General features: G+C 41.2%; 1 protein-coding gene across 4 annotated transcripts; it reads right to left on the bottom strand.

The window, feature by feature from the left end:
- Positions 1-1,236: 1,236 nt before the first annotated feature.
- LOC129774731 (cytochrome b5-related protein) lies at positions 1,237-22,128 on the bottom strand. Of its 4 annotated transcripts, none has more exons than XM_055778646.1 (6): positions 21,936-22,128; positions 2,714-2,993; positions 2,261-2,652; positions 2,012-2,206; positions 1,734-1,955; positions 1,237-1,664 (listed from the first exon to the last, which is right to left on the bottom strand). In XM_055778646.1, the coding sequence occupies exons 2-6, from the start codon at positions 2,939-2,941 to the stop codon at positions 1,373-1,375; spliced, it is 1,329 nt and encodes a 442-aa protein (XP_055634621.1). In that variant the 5' UTR covers positions 2,942-2,993; positions 21,936-22,128; the 3' UTR covers positions 1,237-1,372. The 4 variants fall into 4 exon arrangements, with proteins under 4 accessions (XP_055634621.1, XP_055634622.1, XP_055634623.1 ...); XM_055778647.1 differs by having other exon boundaries at positions 21,963-22,121; XM_055778648.1 differs by lacking the exon at positions 21,936-22,128 and adding an exon at positions 16,164-16,309.
- Positions 22,129-22,349: the final 221 nt, after the last annotated feature.

Below are 22,349 nucleotides of genomic sequence, written 5' to 3'. Positions count from 1 at the left end.
CCCGTTGGCTTCGTACCACTCCAACACGTCCTTTGAATAGTGGCACGAAGCGAGATCCGGCCAGAAGATGGTCGGGCCCTCGTGCTGCTTCAATAGTGGTAGTAAGCGCTTCTGTAGGCACTCCTTAAGGTAAACTGCCCGTTTACCGTGCCGGTCATCACGAAGGGGGCGCTCCGCTTTCCCCAAGAGCAGATCGCTTGCCACACCATATACTTTCTGGCAAACTTGGATAGTTTCTGCTTGCGAACCCCTCCGGAACGCTGAATTTGTCCTCTGCGGAGAAGAACAACAGGTCCGGCAGCTGACGAAAGTCCGTTTTGACGTAGGTTTCGTCGTCCATTACCAGGCAATGCGGCTTCGTCAGCATTTCGGTGTACAGCTTCCGGGCTCGCGTCTTCCCCACCATGTTTTGCCTTTCGTCGCGGTTAGGAGCCTTCTGAACCTTGTATGTACACAGGCCCTCCCGCTGCTTGGTCCGCTGGACGAATGAACTTGACAAATTCAGCTTATTGACGACATCCCGGACCGAACTTCTCGGATCACGTCTAAACTGCTTAACTACGCGCTTGTGATCTTTTTCACTGACGGAGCATCCATTTTTGGCATTCTTCACCTTCCGGTCGATGGTTAGGTTCTTGAAGTATCGTTTTAGTACTCTGCTGACCGTGGATTGGACGATTCCCAGCATCTTACCGATGTCCCGATGTGACAACACCGGATTCTCGAAATGAGTGCACAGGATTAATTCACGACGCTCTTTTTCGTTCGACGACATTTTTCCAAATTTACGAAAAATTGACAGTGAAGCATGGTCAACGTGATCTATACACTCTTATCTGATTATAAGCGAAAGCTGAAGATATAATTCATAAAAATTAAATTTCTACAGCGTTTTTTCCGTGATGCAATTTGATGTGACACACCCTTTATTAGTCGCCAGCAATGACCAAAAGTTCAGCCTCTTATCCTTGGGTCTTTTATAGCAAATTTTCTGCTCTTGAAGATCAATCTCAATAGCTGAATCAATTTCGTCAATAACTGCTAAATGGATGTCGATTTTGGGGCATTAGGATACGCTGACTTGTAACGACTTGTAACACAGATGATTACAAAGGTTATTAAGCTGGCGTTTGAGCTTCTAAGAACGAGAATTATCCAGAATGTGGCAGACGTTTTTGAGTAGCGCGAGAATCGATCAATGGAATTGGGATCATGTTTACATCCAAAAGAAACACATTTAAGGAACTAACTCTACATCATATTTACATCATATGCAAACCACTAAACTGTATGTCTGTTTGTTTCCCCACCTACACCCTTTTAGGCTACCACAATATCACATCTCAATTTCACATCATCGATAATTTTTAAATCACTTGGACTTCTTCGTTGGTTGGTAGGTGAATGGCTCGATTCGAGCCAGCTGCCGATGCTGGCCGATTATGTGATGCAGCCACGAACACTCCCGATAGACAGCCTCAAATTCTTCGCAGGTTTGATGAAAGATAGGATACAACTGAGGCAAAATCCCATGATCCAGCGTGGGGAACAAGTGATGCAAACAATGATCACCGAAACTGGTCAACACTGCGAAATGGGAACCTTTCACGTCGGCTCGGTCCATCACCGCAGCTATTTGGTACATTCCAAAGTCGATTTCGTCTCTGTGCGGGGTGAAAAATGGCAATAATTTCAACAGTAGAAATAAGATAGTGAATGAGAAGTATACTAACGGGATTTCATCACCCGCATGGAAAATCTCCGGATGATGATGCGCGGCATTCTTCCCAACCAGCCCGAAAAAGAAGCTTGTGGCCAGTGTAATGTAAATCCACATTTTCAGTACGCTCCATACACAACTCGACTCAACCAGGTACATGAAGGTGGGTAAGATAAGCGCTATCATATCATCTGCGAAGAAACTATTTTTACCCGTTTTGATGGTAGCGATCAGTCTGCAATTAAAAAGAATGCTTGTCAGAATTATGTATTCCTAGATTCTTCATATTACCTCTTCAGGAGTTCTGAGTACAGTATGAACGCATAGACTATCGGTCCGTAAATCCAGCCTCCGTAACGTTGAAATGTTCCTTTGATTGCAGGATTAGGTAACCAGCAGAGTATCGGTTCGAAAAAAGATATTTCCACATCAAGTATCGAATTCGGGTAAAGGTGGTGTGAAATTGCATGAGAAATGCGCCATTCTCTGAAACATCACAGCTGTATGACAGCAAAGTACTATTTCCAGTGGGCGACTTACCTATAGCTGAAGAAGGATAAGTTGAACAGCCTCATTCTCCAATTATCTTTCTGGTGAAAGTAATTGTGAGCAGAAATTATAGTCCAGTTGACACACATTGCGCATAATGTCGCCAATAGGTAGCTGTTGAATTTCATCGCCAAGAAAGCGAACACAAAAACCGATCCAAGCAAAGAGTCGATAATCAGCTTTGATGTTTTGATTGGCGTCTTGTCGACCTCTTGTAATTTATCACGTACTCTCCGTTTCAGAGTTCGGTAAAATCCGTCTTCCTTAAAGGTCAACCGTATGTTCCGTGGCTGTTTTGCTTCACGAACTTTATACTTCGGCAGGAGGTTTTCTGCTCGAGTTGTGATGTGATGGGTTTCGAATGCTTCGGTAATATCCGTGCCCTGACAAAGTATTATTATCATTGTGTTATCTTATTACAAAAAAGCTTTCGAATACATTTACCTTCGTTACGCGAATCCATTCTGACCCACCCGGATGTCTGTCGATAAATTCTGTAAAGTCATACAAATCGTCGTGAATCCGCCAGAGTCCTTCGGCGCCATCGTCGCGGCGCTTCCCCTCAATCCATCGATACACCGTTTTCAACGGTTCGTCGCGAAATGATGGATACTTGTTTGCGATAGTGGTGACAAACCTGGTCCCACCGGTACCATTTGATTTCTCCGTCATGACTAGCGGCCTCTGATATCACCGCCCAACTTCAATCAATTCGTTTACGCACCTGAAGAAAGTATGTTTAGAGCGATCATTAGTATGCTTCGCGTGCATTGATTGTGTGAGCCCAGCTAATCAGTATTCTGATTCGTCACCTCTGATAGGACCAGTGAGAAACGACGAATGTTCTGGCCGTATTCACTAAGAACGAACCGCTCTGCGTGGAAGTGTTTGATTGACTGGTACAATACGTCAAAACTTTGCTTCACTTAATCTGTTAACAATCTGATAGGAGCAAATATAACAAACTACTTCTGGTGAGAAATGAAGTTTCACATAAAATTTGCACACAATGGTAAATAACAAAATGGTATCACGTTGTGTTCAACCAATCCGACCAATCATCCTTATCAAAAAACAAAGCAACTGTAATCATGATAATCAACGCCCTACAACGCGAATTAAATGTTGGAAAGCGTTTCTTTTTTCAATACATCACAAATTGAATGGTAGTTAACAAAACCTCCTCATATTTATTTGAGAGCAAAGTGCATAACTGTTTTTTGTTCAATTCGCTTCACCCGCGATGTCGAATTATTGTCGATGATGAGTTAAGTGGCCAGAGAATGTCTCAGATAAAAAAAGGTAAAATTCAAAAAAATGTTTTTCTTGAATTGATATTTCCGCTTCAGCTTAACCTCGAGAAATATAGCACAATTTGTGCCGAGCATGGCTCATACTTAATTGACTCGCCTTCAACCGGATAATATTCTCATGAGAGTAACAGTTTGTGTGCGAAAGATCGCATATCGTAACTTAAGACTACGTTTAACAGAAACGTATAGGGTGTGAATGATAATTTTAAAACTGAACATGAAAATAATAATGAGCAGTTTCGAACGCAATTTTTCGATCATTTATTGATAGATCGCAGAGATTTTTGCATCAGTCGATTGGCAATATTTCTACACATCTATCACAATAAAAAAGTATCTAATTTAGGAAAATGTGAAGCATTGTATAAACGAAAACCCCGCGTTCTTATTTGTTCAATCTGTGCTGCTCAATTTGAGTCGAACAAAACGAGCAACTAACGTAACAGCGAGGCACACTTTGAATATATCCATATCATTGCGAGAACAATCGTAGCTAACCATCGTTCATGATTTCATCCAGGACAAAACATTTAAACGAAGCAGCATCATAATCACTATGATCGCGTTGCCCAACGGTCATTCAATCTGCTCAAGTGATCCATCAAGGAGAGTCGTTCCTACCGATTTTGAAAGAGTTGTTTTAAAATCTTTCGCCCCAGCTAGCTGAATACAAAGTCTGTAGATATGGGATCAAATGAACCCCCTCCAGATCATGAAACCGAATGCTCTTTCTCTCAAAGATTAAAAAATACAAAATAGCAACTTCTTGGCTCAACATAACATAGATGTTGGAGAGAACCCTACTCAATTCCTCGTTATTTTTTCCAAAGCCTGCTGTGTTAGATCGAAGCCATAATCGAAGTTGTCGAAGCGGTTGGAGTAAAAATTCAAGCCGTGAATGTGAACTTCAAACTGTTTGCCACCTATGCTACTCGGCAGTGCGTAGACAGCAACGGTTCTTCTCAGCTCTCCGCCGAAGATCTCCGCAAACTCACGGACAACCAAACTGAATACGTGATTAGCGGAGACTTTAATGCTCGGGCGCTCTCATGGCGCAGTTCAGGTACATGTAATATTTTCTTCTACCAACTTTTCTCTCACCAGTTGGAATTTCATCAACTCCGAATGTGTTCTTGTCAGATCTGGAACTTTCTAAGCCGATTTAACAACAATGCCCGATGATTTTTGAGCTTAATTTTCATCCAGTACCAGCACCTGCGACGATGAGGGAAAAATGTTTATCAATTCCACTGGGTCGCTTTTAACCGACTAATTGACTCCCTTGTGCCCGATGAGAATTTCTGCTATTCAACGACACCATCACACACACTTGAGTATGTTGGAAGATGCGATTCATGCTGCAGAAGAAGCCTGTATTCGCAAGATTCCGTCGAGGTATACATACATTTCAATTGATAGTCATACCCTGCGGAACACCGTCAGGCGACAATTCCAGCGTTTCGGATGTCTTCTGAAGAATATGAAATTCATCTACATCAACAGCCTGATTAAAGATCGAATCCTGATTATCAGGAACCAGTAGCTCCGAACAACAAAGAGCTTATCTCTTTTTGGCAGCAATGCTGACAATATGTTTTCTTCCCGGCTAAACGACAGATAAGGGAGAGTTATCCCTATACCAAAAACTGTAAAGAATCTTACTATTCCTTCGAGCTATAGGCCCATCACGCTCCTTTCAGCAAGCAGCAAACTGTCTGAGCAGTTAATACTCCAATACTCCAAGAGTTCCAATTAGAGAAGTCACAAATAACTTTCTACCAACACATCCATGGTTCTCCAGAATGCCGAGACAAGGTATGTCATGACGGACTCATACCACATGGACTGAAAAGTCCCGGGATTTTCAATGAAAACAATCATTCTTTGGGCAAAGCTGTATTTATTCCTCAACATAGTTTCATTCGAGGACAATACACTTGGTATAGCGAGTTTCCAACATCTCAATTCCCTTTCTGTAGTAGGAAACATCTCATTCTTCGAAATGTGCCTCAGTCCTACTCTGAAGACTGCCTATCGAACTAAGGAGTGTGGTAATGGATCCAAGTTTCATCCATTGTCACACAACCAAACCGGCTGTTGAATCATCAACGCGCCGCTGTTTTTGGTCGACGGTCAGCAAACGCGGCACCCATCATGCGTGCTTTCAAGTTCAAGTTCAAAATGTCGTGCAAACTGTATCTCACTCGTTCTTTTGAAATACCTACGGCTCAGTCAACTCGCGTAACTTCACTCTACGATCGTTCAAAACGAGTCGATGCAATTGTTTTACGATTTCTGGATTCGTAGCCTCTGTTGGCCTTCCAGAGTTCATCTGCGCTGCTTGTATTACCCATTTTAAAGTCACTAAACCACTGCTAAACTGTTGTTCTCGAAGGAGCAGAAGTGAAATAACATTACGTCAACCAGTGTTTTGATTGTTCAGGAGTTTTCCCATCATAAAAACAATGCCTCTTTCTCCATTTTCTATACGAATGCTCAGGTAGTGATACTGAAACAACTGTAGTTTGTGAACAAATAAACGAAATGTCATAAAACTTCACACATAAGCAAGTGACAGATGAACCTCTCGAAATGAATCATTTTTAGTGGCGCCATCTGGTAAAACACCCCGGGACTTTTCCGCCCATATAGTGTATAAGCTGGTGCAGGCAAATTGTCCAGAATTCCTTGCGGTGATGATAAGGGGCCTATAGTGGCTTCATTGCAGTGGCTTGTAAAACTGCTGCTTAATCCGCTGCGCGATTCCAAAGTTACCTCAACGCAGTTTTTCCAGCGAGGGAAACCAAATTCCCCTCATGTGCAGACTGCCTTCATTGCAATGATTCATCTGAAGTGAGCATTAGAGTTAACCTACGAATCGGCTTCTTATTTCCCATATGAATATCTACAACACAGATGAAACCATCGGGACCAGGGTACATGTTAAGGATCCTCTCCACTGTTGTGGTGGGATCTCTTTGAGGTATGGTTTGGGAAAAGCTTTGGGAAGTTAAAGGTCTTTCGATCATCAAATGCCTAGAGGTCAAAATCTTTGGGTCTTTCGGGGTCAGTGGAATACGCAAGAATAAATCTTAAGTTCTCATTTTCGCCACGCGATGTCGCAAATTCTTTAACTGTCTGTTAGGCGGATCGGTACACTCTCTTCAATGCGGACTTAACGATTTTCACATCAGTCTTCATAGTTCTTCATGGTCAGGTGCAGTAGGAGGGCAATAGACGTTTTCATCTTGTTAACTTGATGAACTTTCTGAAAGCTTTGAATTTGTTGGATCAAACTTTATTAGCTCGTACAATTTGCGTTGTTTCATTCTTGATTTATTCTTTGCTCTTCAATTTGATTTGTCTGTGAATTCATAAAGTTCTATCTTAATAGTTTTATTCAGTGTTGATACGATATTCTTCATGATGTGGCATTTGCGCCTTTAACTTTTGCATTTGAATTTGTATCTTTAATTTCCACAAATTCGTTCCAATTCTTCTACGGTATTGACTCTAAGAGTTCGTCTTCATATACTGCTCGTTCGTACAGATGTTTCACCTTCATTATTCTGCAGATGTTTCGGATTTGGTTGATGTTTCTTAAGCTCTTCTGAAATGATGATGTCCAATTGATGCATATTCTACACTGATCAGTTTCTTGATTAAATCTACTGCTGAATAAACCTGAAAATAGACCAACGTCTTAGTCATGTTGACTAATTGAATCCGTTAGTGGAAGCTGTACGAAGGATTTATCAGTACCACGAACAATAGACTTAAAAGGCTGTTCAGATAATTTGAGTTGACCAGCCTTGATAACTTCACTATACCATTCCATTCCGATCAGCAAATCGACTTGTCCTGGACGAAAGAAAGTTGAATCCCCCAATTAAATCTTCGTTGGTATGTTCCATGAAGCAACATCTACTTCAAAAGTTGGCAAATCTCCGGTAAACTTCTAGGAAACTAAGCAATCCAACGATATCTTAACATCATTGTGCCTTGAGGATACTTCAACCTTCGCTCTTTGTCGTAGGTTTGACTTAACATTGTTAATTCCGATGATGGGAATATTAATTTCTTCGTGATCCAACTGTAGCTTTTCGAACATCGCTCCAGAAATAAAATTCACTTGTGATCCGCTGTGTAATAGCGCTCGACAAGTTTGTGGTTTTCCATGCTTATCCAAAATGTTTAGTATTGCAGTTTGTAGTGGCAGTTAAGTAGTTGGCCTTCCAACTGAGTTTGAGGCTACAGTGGAGGCGTGTTTTCGGTAGCATTTGTGTTTGCTAGCTGCCGAAATGATTCTGTTGCTTCTGTTGCATTCTTGGGATCACTGCATCTGGTGTTTCGCATTGAACCACCATCCGCATGGAGTAAAGTGTGATGCTTCCTTCTACACCGCGCACATGACTTGCTTGATCTACATTCCGAGCTGCGGTAACCACGTCGCAAACAGTTGAAACATAGTTGCTTTTCCCGTACTAGCTTCAATCTTTCCATTTCCGCCCAGAGAGTTGTCTGAGTAGAGTTCCGAAGAGTTGAGTAGAGTATCCTGTCTACAGCGCCAAATGTCTCCGCCCAGATAGTTTCTGAGCAGAGTTCCAGACTAGTAGAGATGAGGATAAACTGGCTATCCGATGAGTGAACAGATGTGATCGAATATAATCAAGACGCTTGATGTATACTGATCGAAGGATTTATTGCGACTGATTCATTGGTCGGGCTCCTTCTCGAATGTTCGCTATAAACAATACGCTTTGTAAAGCGGTTTCGTTTCCATGCGTTCCCTCTTGACAATTCTCTTGTTGTTATTTGTGATTGTTGTGATTGTTCGTATGTTGTTTTGTTGTGCTGTTGTGTTGTGTTTTGTAAGCGGTAGGTATTATGTGTGTTATGTTTTCGTGCTAATAAAGTAAAAATTGTCCTTCCAGGTTTTTTCTAGGTATTCCTTCGACGATGTACAGGTAAGTGATAATTCGTATTAATGTTAAATAGATGGACTAATTACTCTTCTTTTTCAGGCGCGAACTTAGGCCCTTGAATGCAGGTTAAGTACTGTGTAGTTGAATAAAGTGTTAATAAATGAAATTTTGTGTTTTCTTTTTATGTGTTCAGCTTGGGCTGTAACACTCTCCTTCATCGATAAGCCGTCATTTAATTGCTTTCTAGAAACTTCTTTCATTGGCGCACGTGCGAATTGCTTGACCTTGCTCTCATTAGAATTTTGGCAACTTTCTGAAATGGAAATGCGACCCTTCAAAGACTTAACGGTTTCTTCATACTTGGGTAACTCCCCATGAGCGATAGTGGCTTCCCAAAGCTTCTTTGTTTCGTCATCGATTACATGTGCGAGTATATAAGTAAATATTGTCTCAGATAGATAGTGAACTCTTGACCCAAATATTTAAGAATATTTACGTGGCCAACGCATGATTCGATCAACTCTCTTAATTCAGAGTGACTTCCATGCACCATTTTCTTTATATTCAGTAACCCAGAAATATGATGATCAACCCTTCGCCTGTTGTCCTCAAATCTTTCCGTCAAAATGTTGGGCGCTTGACCCACCCTCTCGATCCATGTTTCGAGAGAGAGAGGGAAATATTGTCATAAAGCGTCTCAAATTCGAGGTACCTACGATCATGCTCTATCCTTTTGTTCGGGGAGCGATTGCCATAATGCGCTCATGGAAATCGGAAAACTCTTTGTGGGCTGCTTCCAGTTTTCGCGTGCGTACTTTGAATAGCGGCCGCGTGATATCCTCCTTAAATCGATCCATCGCGTTCTTTATACAGGTGATTTTCGCTATCGGCAGCCACGTCCTCTTGGCCTTTTGCAGGCGCCATCTTAGTCGGCATAATTACTTACTAATCCAAAATATAGTGTCCAATATCACGTTTCTTAATTTCTTCACCAATCTCCATTCAATATCTATCATCTGAGTAGGGCCATGAGTTCAAAAGTTTTTTTCAAAAAGTAATTTTTGTAAAAAATGGAAAAAAAAATATTTTTCGAAAAAAAGGGGAACTTTTCATGAAAAACTTAAAACCATTATTTCGGTTTGTCATGAATAGCAATCAATCAGGTTCAGCGCAGAGCTAGCACCGACGCGTAAAAGGCAACGCGAATATCCAACAGCTTATGCGCATGAAGCAAATGTGGTGATAGTATTCTAGATGAAATGCACACATTTCCAGTATTCAGGAATTCAAGTCAAACGCAATAAAAATAGCAGGATCACTAGACGTGACTCAACAAGCCATTGTGTATCGTGTCGTATGCGAGATTAGGGAATGATACAAAAGCATTAGAACCTGGATTCCAAACGAATTGAAGTCGAGAGGCGTCGGGCGACCGTCGACCCACATCCACAAGGATTTGTTAAAATCGTGTGAAATAAACACAGGGAGTCGCTATCGGGTAAACTCATGCGTTTAAGTTGAGCATTGAAGGTAAAACCGTTTTGTCTCAGCTGTCGTATTTTTGAGGTATCACCGACTACCCTTTTTCCGATTAATGACGCAAGACCTGGCAGAGTAGCACATCTATTCTTACGAAGAGGCCAAAGTGTGCAGTTGATATTTGTGGTTGTAAATTCAAATTTTCACTCCCTTGCCTTCATAGAACCAAAAAAAACTTATTTGATGTGGAACGTCAGTTTGCTTTGAATTGTTTGTCATTTCTAACCAGTTTCTGAGTTTTCTTGAAGTTCTGCGTTACGATTACGCAATATTTTTCGATTGGCCCGACGAGTTTGGAGAGGTTTTGTCATTTGGTACAACTTGCACATTGCGGGCGGTATACCATTCCTGAACAATTCTCTCGACAGCGACGGGAGCGAAATCTTACCTGAACAGCATGGGTCGGCTTTATTATTTTCTGATGTAGGACTACAACTTTCAGTTATATGCTGGGTGTAACTTCAAAGTTTCGAAAACGAGATCGTTAAACCAGAGATTTTGAGCTTTAATGCTATAATAGCTCAAAAACTGCTTTGAGTGCTTTTGAAAGCTAATGAAATCATCACAATCTAACTCATCGACAATGCTTACTTTTAGGGTGATCGGAATGTGTTCCCGAACACGGACGTAAAATCAGAGCGCCTGGGGAAATTCTCATAGCAGATACATGCAAGCAGTGGGTACTTTTTTTTCGCTTGCATTTTTGGTGAAAAGAATGTGTTCCCGTAGCACCTGGGTCATAGCAGATACATACAAACCGAGTTCTTTTTTACTCGCTTCATTTTTGATGAACGAAATATGTGTTCCCGAACACGGACGCAAAATCAAGACACTTCGGTTCTGTTCAGGATCACCAACAAGTTCAAAAGGGTTGAATTTCATATGTATACCTATATAAATAATTCCATATTTATAGTTGATACTCACACGCTAGCAAGAAAAACTTTCAGGGTTCTCTCAAAATATTTAATCATTCATTTAGAATTAAAGAACGAATGACCTACGGGTTAAATTCCCTTAAAAACAAGAACAGAACATCATTGACAATTGATTCAGGTGCAACTTCAAACAATTGGATACCATTCCAACGTTAGTCCTACGTCCACCTTGCGGTTATATCACATATATAACCCTCTCCTTGTTGTTTCAAAAGAGGCAATAAGTTTTATTGCTAACTTTATTTACATAAATATTTTCGCGATTATCACGAAAATTTCCCTTTTTTTTATCCAAAATATATATTTTTATTAAGGCTCATATGACGTCAACCTGACGGGGCCGGGAGTTCAATATTTCGACAATTTTTGCCTTATAACTATGTTAGTAATATGTAACCGATTACTCGCGGTTGGCTCGAGGTTAGTATTACAAGTGTTTTCGTAATTGTGATGTTGTTGTCTTCAATGCTCTGTACATGTGCCCGACACGGAATACTTCCTATTGGGATGCAGCTGACCATTAATCAGCAACGCCCCCCTAGTCTGTACCCCATATCTAGCGTGGTGCGTCTTCTCGACTCGAGGAATCCAGGATAGAATGGTCACTAGCCGGCGCAAACATCAGCTCGTGTAGAGTTGTCATGAGCGGTACAACCTTTAGCTCTTGTTTGATGATCAGTGGACTGCACAACCTTTGGCCCGTGTATCTGAAAAGAGTGTGTGTATGTATTGCCGCGACTAAGTAAAAATTTATAGATCGGATAGGAGGGATATGAAACAGGGACACAACGAAGGAAACATCATTAAACGTTGACATCGGCGTTTCTGAGGAACAGGTATAGATGAAGCAGAAGATCAGGATCACGGCCACCTAAGATATCCCGGACGGGGATATCCGATTGTCTGCCTTTTGCTCTCAGTGCTCTAGAGAGCTGAGAGCGAGCAGCATGGAACCGGATACACGACCAGACAATATGCTCGATGTCGTGGTAGCCATCGCCATAATCACAAAGATTGTTTGCTGCGAGCCCAATGCGATAGAGATGCGTGTTTAGGTTGTAGTGATTGGACATAAAGGGTGTGTCACATCAAATTGCATCACGGAAAAAACGCTGTAGAAATTCCAGTAGACCGATCCTTTTGATAATTTTAGACAGTAAAATAAAAACTATTAAACAACTTTTGGCATTTTCTTTTTATTCATACTTCGAGCCCAAGCCCGTATGCTCACACCTTCCTCTTTACCCCGTCCATAAGGTTCTGTACAACGTCAGGTTGTAGTTTTTTTTTTTGAACAGAAATCCATTTTCTCTTGAAGTCCGCCTCCGATTTGACAACTTTTGGGTTCTTCCGGAGGGCCTGCTTCATAATCGCCCAATATTTCTCTATTGGGCGAAGCTCCGGCGCGTTGGGCGGGTTCATTTCCTTTGGCACGAAGGTGACCCCGTTGGCTTCGTACCACTCCAACACGTCCTTTGAATAGTGGCACCAAGCGAGATCCGGCCAGAAGATGGTCGGGCCCTCGTGCTGCTTCAATAGTGGTAGTAAGCGCTTCTGTAGGCACTCCTTAAGGTAAACCTGCCCGTTTACCGTGCCGGTCATCACGAAGGGGTCGATCCGCTTTCCGCAAGAGCAGATCGCTTGTCACACCATGTACTTTTTGGCAAACTTGGATAGTTTCTGCTTGCGAATCTCCTCCGGAACGCTGAATTTGTCCTCAGCGGAGAAGAACAACAGGCCCGGCAGCTGACGAAAGTCCGCTTTGACGTAGGTTTCGTCGTCCATTACCAGGCAATTCGACTTCGTCAGCATTTCGGTGTACAGCTTCCGGGCTCGCGTCTTCCCCACCATGTTTTGCCTTTCGTCGCGGTTAGGAGCCTTCTGAACCTTGTATGTACGCAGGCCCTCCTGCTGCTTGGTCCGCTGGACGAATGAACTTGACAAATTCAGCTTATTGGCGACATCCCGGACCGAACTTCTCGGATCACGTCTAAACTGCTTAACTACGCGCTTGTGATCTTTTTCACTGACGGAGCATCCATTTTGCCGTTCTTCACCTTCCGGTCGATGGTTAGGTTCTCGAAGTATCGTTTTAGTACTCTGCTGACCGTTGATTGGACGATTCCCAGCATCTTACCGATGTTCCGATGTGACAACTCCGGATTCTCGAAATGAGTGCACAGGATTAATTCACGACGCTCTTTTTCGTTCGACGACATTTTTCCAAATTTACGAAAAATTGACAGTGAAGCATGGCCAACGTGATCCATACACTCTTATCTGATTATAAGCGAAAGCTGAAGATATAATTCCTAAAAATTAAATTTCTACAGCGTTTTTTCCGTGATGCAATTTGATGTGAAACACCCTTTAAGCCGAGATATCACGCGAATGAAATCACGACCTACATTCAATCCCTTAAACCAAGCTTTCGTCGAAACCTTAGGGATAATCATGTGTAACCAACGACCGAACTCATCTTCACTCCACATGCGCTGCCAACTAACGAGTGTGTCCTGACGAGGAATGTGAAAAAATTCATTATAAGCAATTTGCCTTTCAAAAAGTGTGCCTTCTGAAGCGCCCACCTTAGCTAGCGAGTCCGCTTTCTCATTCCCCGGAATCGAGCAATGAGAGGGAACCCATGCTAAGGTAATCTTGAATAATTTTTCGACCAAAACACTCAATAGATGTCTTATTCTTGTTAGGAAATAAGATGAGCGTTTATCAACTTTCATTGAGCGGATTGCCTCTATTGAGCTGAGACTGTCTGAAAAAATAAAATAATGGTCGATGGGCAATGTTTCAATGATTCCTAAAGCGTAGTATATCGCACCCAGTTCAGCGACATACACGGAACAAGGATCTTTGAGTTTGAAAGAGGCACTGGAATTTTCATTGAAGATGCCGAAGCCAGTGGACCCGTTTATGCATGAACCGTCAGTAAAGAATATTTTATCAGATCTAACTTTCCCAGATTCTGCCGAAAATATCTCCGGAATATAATCGAAGCGTAGATGATCTGGGATTCCATGGATCTTTTGTCGCATGGACAGATCAAAATTGACAGAGGCATTGCAAAAGTATGGGAAGCAAACTTGGTTGGAGATACCCGGTGAAGGGTGCACTTCATGGGTAAGGTACTCATGGTATAAAGACATAAAACTTGACTGACGAGTCAGTTGGAGTAGATTTTCGAAGTTATCAATCACCAATGGATTCATGATCTTGCAACGGATGAAAAATCTGTAGGATAATTCTGTGAACCGAAGAGTAAGCGGGGGTACTCCTGCCAAGACTTCGAGACTCATCGTATGTGTCGAATGCAAACACCCCAATGCTATACGCAAGCAACGATATTGTATTCTCTCCAGCTTGAGAATATGAATCCTGGCAGCTGATCAGAAGCAAAAACTGCCATATTCTAACACTGATAATATCATTGTTTTGTACAACTGAATGAGGTCTCCTGGATGGGCTCCCCACCATGCTCCGGTTTTTGTTTGGAGAAAATTGATTCTTTGCTGGCATTTCTGTTTCAAATACGCAATGTGTATTCCCCAGGTACATTTAGAGTCAAAATATACTCCAAGGTATTTGAAAAACATCGAGTGCCTGATCGCTTTGCCGGATAGGTGAAGCTGGAATTGGGCGGGTTCGTGCTTCCTAGAAAAAACGACCATTTCGGTTTTCTCCGTAGAGAATTCGATACCCAGCTTGAGAGCCCACGTGAACAGGTTGTTCAGGGTATCTTGCAAGGATTTTTGCAGAACGGCGGGATTAGTACCCGTGATGGAAATAACTCCATCGTCTGCAAGTTGTCTCAGCGTGCAGTTTCTAGTTAGACAATCATCCATATCATTGACGTAAAAACTATACAAGAGGGGGCTTAAGCAGGAGCCTTGTGGTAGGCCCATAAAACTGTATCGAGAAGATTTGATTGAAAAACATGTGCTTTTCTGAGAGTAAATTGTACAGGAAATTATTCAGAATTGGCGAAAGCCCACGATTATGAAGTTTCTCTGAGAGAATTTCCATGGAAACGGAATCAAATGCCCCTTTGATATCGCGAAAAACGGAAGCCATTTGTTCTTTGCGAGCAAATGCGATTTGGATTTCAGAAGATAGCAGCGCGAGACAATCGTTCGTCCCTTTACCTCGGCGGATGCCAAACTGCGTATTTGACAGCAAATTGTTCGTTTCAACCCACTTGTCCAAACGAAGTAGAATCATTTTCTCTAACAATTTACGAATACAGGATAACATTGCAATCGGCCTATACGAATTGGGATCTCAAGCCGGCTTGTTGGGTTTTCGTATGGCTATCACTCTCACTTGTCTCCAGTCATGCGGGACTATATTCAGCTCCAGAAACTTGTTGAACAAGTTCAGCAAACGCTGTTTTGCCAAGTCGGGAAGATTCCTCAATAAGTTGAATTTAATCTTGTCCGACCCCGGAGCTGAATTGTTACATGAGAGAAGTGCAATTGAGAATTCTACCATCGAAAAATTCTCATAATCGCCTTGGAGCGGAATGTCGCGTACGACGTTTTGTGCAGGAACGGAATCGGGACAAACCTTTCTTGCAAATTTGAAAATCCAACTGTCAGAGTATTCCTCACCTTCATTTGTATGGTTCCAGCCACGCATTCTCCTAGCCGTATTCCAAAGAGTGCTCATAGCTGTCTCCCTTGACAAACCATTGACGAACTTCCGCCAATATCCACGCTTTTTTGCTTTAATCAGACCTTTTAGTTTGGCTTCTAGAGCTTGGTACTTTCGAAACCATTCCACTAATCCAGTTTTCCTGAATATTTTGAAAGCGAATGATTTTTCAAGGTAGACCTTTGAACACTCCTTGTCCCACCAAAGTGATGGAGGATCTCCCTTATCAGCCCACAATTCCAAATCGGCTGCAATATCGATAGTTTTGACAACTTTTTCTGCTTCAAAAATCTTAAACCCTTTTTTTTAATGTCACCTATGTCTACTACCTTTTTCAAATAAAGTTTAAATACAAAAATTGAGACACAGAATAAAAGATACTTTAAGTGACAATTAGTGTGGAGATGAATAGAAAAAGTATGATAATGGAAATAACGGAAGTAGTGATTAATCGCTCAATTAGGATTAAATACGCTCATTTTCACTTTTAAATAGAGTTAAAATTCATAAATACCTCCAACAGCTTCACACAGCCACAATTAAAATTATCTCTATTGTCACTATTTTTGTCTAATTTACCAGTTAAAGCAATAGAAAGTGCTGATATATAGAGTACGTTCTTTTCAATGACGTAAATCAATCAATCACTCCAAGGGATGAGCTAAATAATCAGACGGAAAAAACATAAACAATTATTGTTTAAAACTCAATAACGAATCGATTTCACATCAAATTTACACACGACAATTAGAAGCAACAAGCGGATATCACGTTGTGCACAGGCAATCTACAGACCGTCCTTATCAAAAAATGCAACTATAATGATGACAATCAAGATTGGCAACGCGAATTAAAGGCAAATATTATAAATAGTTGTTTATAACACATTATGAATGGAATTGAAGTGAACACAAACTTGTTGTTCTACAGAGAGCAAGCTCGGCTTGCATAGGAGATTTTTTCAATTCGGCTCACTCCAGATCTTGAAACAATGCCAATTATGAGTGCTATTTTTTTTCTCGATTAAGTCTGCCAATCTGGGATTATGCAAATATTTCCGATGGACCCTTTCTAATTTTTATGGACAAGGTAGAACCGGATCTTTGGAATATGGTCTGACAAATGGGAATTGGAAAACGTGCAATTTTATTAATAACCAAACAAAACAAGCGGGCACGAGGTGAACGAACGAAATACGAAGGACGAGATTTTATTCAGTAAATCAGGGCACTAAATCTGTACCGGGGTAGGTCGTGTTAGGAGAAACGCCCCGACAGCTTATGCTATTCATGTTAGAAGCGATTGGTGTTTCGTCTTAGTCAAAAACGAGGACTTCAAATAATTTCACAACGAGGTTCGAGACAGGCCAATTGAACTAGAAACAAGAAATGAACTTATGTTGGTAAAATGGGGACAATAAATTGTAAGTTTCTCAACTTTCTTGGAGTCCGATCCAAATGTGGTGATTATACTGGTGACTGGTTGGTGGTAAATTAACGAAACAATCATCAACGCTTAAAGCTCCCATCTAGGTAGCACCGGGTTCGACAAAGAATAATTTTACTCGGAATTCAGAAATTTGCACGCGATCCAAATAATCAGCATCGATTTGATAACTATCTTCACTATTTTTGCCTCCCATGGTGAATATTCCCCTAATCTCAATCAATAAATCATCAGACGATGCGAATAACTTTTTCACACACTCGAAATTTACAAGATGATTTAACGTTGTACCGAGTCAATTGATAATCTGTTGTTGTAGAAAACTTCAACTGTAATCCCAGATATATGATGCCAGCACAGAATGAATTGTAGTTCACATAACAAGTTTTTTTTACAACAAGGCCAACATGCGTATCAGTTGCCAATTATGAGTGCGATTTTTTTTCTCGACAAGCTTTAAGTGCTATGCAAATTGATATTTTCAAGGAATTCCTTCACGAACAAGGAAGAACCGACCTTTGGTGGATCAGGTACGATACTAATTAACCCTTGAACACGAGGGAGCGCGATAGTGCTTGTCTTATATTATGTTAGCATTTTTGAATTGGCATCTTTTAACGTAGGGTTTCGTCTTTCGGGAACATTTGTGAAAGAGGACTTCATGCGCTTTGTCCAGCAAACTAAATTTGTGTGACCTAATCAGTTATCTACGATCATTGGATGCTAGATGAAAATATACCCAAACTCACAAAATTTGCTCCGCACTCAAAGGGTTAAAACACACTGTTTCAAATGCCAATTGAAAAGAAACGAGCCAGAACACTCAGACTCGAACATATCCTCGATTAATCAGCCTAGATGCTTGTCCAAGAAGAGATTGGAAGACTCGTGGACGTTTCATTGACATGCTATAGTCCTTGTTTTCACGTGAAAAATTTGCACTTCATAGTTCAAACGATTCAGGTTGCTGTTTTTAGTGTTGGGCGAAAAGGACACGGCTCGAAACGAGCTTTTATTTCGCCATCTTTCACACAGCTCAAATATTCCATTCTCCCAGAACGAGTTTGGTTTTCCATCGAAAAAATGATGTATTTGATGCTACCCAAAGAGTCGAAATTCTCACCTTTAAGGGGGGACCCCAGTCTGGAAAATCGAAAAATTCCGATTTTTTTTTGCATTTTTGGGTAGCTTATGCCCTCAGAAAAGTTGTCTTAAAAGCATTTTCCGATATTTGATTTCGTTGGAAAATTACAGCCAAAACTATGAAGCCACCTCAATGGATATAGTATTGCTGTACGAATTTTTAAACGCGTTTTTCTTGAAACCATGCTTTTTCAGCTGGTGGTATCGATATCTCAGGATTTACTCGATAAATTCGGCTGGAATTTTCCATCAGCATGTCAAAATGAATTGTCTAAAGCGTTACAAACCGCTTTTTGATATCTTATTTTTTTCAATTTTTTATGAGCTTCTAAACAGCGATTTTTCACGAGAAATAACTCTTTCTTAACAGAAATTATCGCCATTTTGACAGTTTTTCGACTTTTCAAAAACCCCTATTTGACGCTTTAGGTATTTATTTTATTTATTTATTTATTTATTCATTCATCTGACTTTTTATTGTGAAGGCGTGAAACCCCCACATCTTTTGACGTAGGACTACGTCTTACATTAAGGGTGCCAAATCAGAAAACTGGTCACGTTTTTATGAAATAAAGTTAACGTTAATAACTATTTTTGCTGCGAACGGATTTTAACGATTTGCATACCAATCGAATCGGATATTTTCTAAGATTCTATTTTTAATATGCTATACATTACAATCTCATAGTCTGTATATGGTTTAAATTAATGAAAATTGAAAGCGTTCCCATTTCCCCATACATTTGTTCTGTCCATTTGTGTGCTTTCCCGAACAGAGCTGTCAATAACGGGCAACTACTGCAGTAAGTAAACTTCACCCTTGCATAGTAGGTAAGCTGTCGCCAGCGTATAAGTATTGCATCTCCTCTGAGGAAAATTCCCAGAATCTTTATGTGCCCGAAACAACAAAGGTCGCTTATTCTGCTCGTTTTGTGTTTTATGTTTCCCCTCGAACTGTGAACGGTAGCGAATATTTCACTTGAAGTGCATCTGGCATTGCAATTAACAAAACCATTTGAGCCATGGAAAAGCAGGCGAAAAAAGAGTGTAAATGATGATAGGTCGCTTCTAGCCATCAGTGTTTGGCTTTGTGTGTGTTGCTTGTTTTCGTTGCGCGAAACCAGACTTCCTGTGCGCGCGCTTTATTTTCGAGAGACGAGTATCGATTTTCTCTTCCTCACAATCTTTCCATGTGCAAGCGATGTGCTAGGGCTTTAGCACACGGGCTTGGGATTGACTCTTTCTCTTTTCTTCCGTAAAATATTGGGAGGTGTACAGTCTTCCTATGCGCGCGCGCCTAAATTTCGAGAGACGAGTATTTATTTTCTCCTCCTCACAACCCCTTCATGTGCAAGCGATGAGACCGAGCTTTAGCAAACGAGCCTGGGTTCGGTTCCTTCTCTCCTCGTTCGTAAAATTTTGTGATGCGTTCAGGAATGCATCGTTGCGTTTCGATGGAACGATGCACATGCATACTAGCTCTCGTGCGCATCTGCTCTGTTCTGATGCAACAAGCTCCTAGCTTTGTTGATGATTTTGACCGAGAGTCGAGAAACGATTTTTCATAAACCGTCAATCTCGCGATGTTTCATTTTTATCGCTGCAACTGTGTGCATCTGTTAGACGCATGTTTGATGCTTGTTAAATGGCGAGGCACGGAAGATGCCTCTCGTTAAATACTCAGTGCAATGCGTCCATTAATATAAAGAAACAAATTGGGACATATGTCCAATTCGTGTATTGTTCTCGCAAAGGCAGGAAATAATCGTTGCTTCGCGAAATGATTCTACAAAACCACGTAAGCCACTAAACCTTTTCAGGATCCCCGAAACTTTTTACTAAAGAGTTTTTTATGAAATTTCGACGTATTCGCAAATAATTCCGAAATGATAAACCAAAAAATTTCCAAAAATAAAAAGATTGCGTAGTTCTACGTCCTAAGCGGTCGTGTCTCGGATACAAGAATGGACAACGACCTTTTAGATAGTTACCAGATGATAAACGTGCTGGAATATGAAGTTTGCATATTTCTAATATCCTTGATCTCTGTGTTGTTCGGAATAGGAATAAGGAATTAATACCTTTTTTTTTGATGGGGTATAAAAAGACGACATTAAAGGATTTCTAGGAATTTCCTGCATTTTCTTGTCCATATTGGTCAGTCCATATATTAAAAAAAAATACCCGAAATTGTAACTGTAAAACATAAGCCACCATCAGCCACCGATTTGTTTATAGTAGGCAGTGTACAATTCTTCCCCAAATGCAATTCTTTCACAAGTGTGTGTATGGGTGACCATCGTATTTAGCAAATAAGTCAAACATTTGTATTTTGATTTTGCACGTAAAGGGTCTGTCACATCAAATTGCATCACGGAAAAAACACAAGCGCGTAGTTAGGCAGTTTAGACGTGATTCGAGAAGTTCGGTCCGGGATGTCGCCAATAAGCTGAATTTGTCAAGTTCATTTGTCCAGCGGACCAAGCAGCGGGAGGGCCTGCGTACATACAAGGTTCAGAAGGCTCCCAACCGCGACGAAAGGTAAAACATGGTGGGGAAGACGCGAGCCCGGAAGCTGTACACCGAAATGCTGACGAAGCCGCATTGCCTGGTAATGGACGACGAAACCTACGTCAAAGCGAACTTTCGTCAGCTGCCGGGCCTGTTGTTCTTCTCCGCAGAGGACAAATTCAGCGTTTCGGAGGAGATTCGCAAGCAGAAACTATCCAAGTTTGCCAAAAAGTACATGATGTGGCAAGCGATCTGCTCTTGCGGAAAGCGGAGCGCCCCCTTCGTGATGACCGGCACGGTAAACGGGCAGGTTTACCTTAAGGAGTGCCTACAGAAGCGCTTACTACCACTATTGAAGCAGCACGAGGGCCCGACCATCTTCTGGCCGGATCTCGCTTCGTGCCACTATTCAAAGGACGTGTTGGAGTGGTACGAAGCCAACGGGGTCACCTTCGTGCCAAAGGAAATGAACCCGCCCAACGCGCCGGAGCTTCGCCCAATAGAGAAATATTGGGCGATTATGAAGCAGGCCCTCCGGAAGAACCCAAAAGTTGTCAAATCGGAGGCGGACTTCAAGAGAAAATGGATTTCTGTTAAAAACAACTACAACCTGACGTTGTACAGAACCTTATGGACGGGGTAAAGAGGAAGGTGCGAGCATACGGGCTTGGGCTCGAAGTATGAATAAAAAGAAAATGCCAAAAGTTGTTTAATAGTTTTTATTTTACTGTTTAAAATTTTCAAAAGGATCGGTCTACTGGGCGAATTTCTACAGCGTTTTTTCCGTGATGCAATTTGATGTGACACACCCTTTATAAGTGAAAATAATTAGAATGAGTGCACTTTAAAAAGTTATCATATTACGATCGTAGCGTTACGATCTTAATGACGTAAACTACCAGCTAAAAAAATGTAATTATATATTCGCGTGAACTTCATGACACTAAAGCAGATTATTTTGCTTGTTTGCAAGATGCAATTAGGCCCTTCGGTGTAGTTTGCAGCAGAAAAAAATCCTCTACACAATTCATCTTCGGAGAATTATCCGCTCTAACTGAAGATGAATCGTTGTTGTTATGAGTGATTTTGCAGAAAAAAGTAACATAAACATAAATTATCTTCAGCATTAATCTTATCAGAATATACACACAGTCTTATTTTAGTCGCTTTATCATTGTATACTTACTAGTTAAAGAGCGCTATCAAATAGTACCTCGATTGGATGAGAGAGCGGCCTACACAGGTCTTTCAAATTCTTGGGTATCCGGTAGTCCCAGAACAATCGACGGGTGTCACACAACTGCACACAAATTCAACAAATTTCACTGCTTCGCGGCAAAGGTCCACTTTAAACCGCGCACTTTTGCGAACTGAACCGTGTCTTTCTAGAGTGCCATTATCAGTTTTTTTTTTCATACGTACAAATACTGAATACAGTGAGCATTCGGAACTAAAAACCAAGCCTGCAGTGCTTGATAACGACTCGCGCACAGTTCTCTCCCTCTCTGGGCGTCGATAGGTCAGCTAATTGACGAATGCCACTACGTTTCAATAACCAACGGTTTTTTGGATCTCCTACTTATGATTTCAAAACTATAAA

Source organism: Toxorhynchites rutilus, chromosome 3 (assembly GCF_029784135.1).
Source record: "Toxorhynchites rutilus septentrionalis strain SRP chromosome 3, ASM2978413v1, whole genome shotgun sequence".
Taxonomy (NCBI): domain Eukaryota; kingdom Metazoa; phylum Arthropoda; class Insecta; order Diptera; family Culicidae; genus Toxorhynchites; species Toxorhynchites rutilus.
This window is presented reverse-complemented; position numbering and strand designations above follow the sequence as displayed.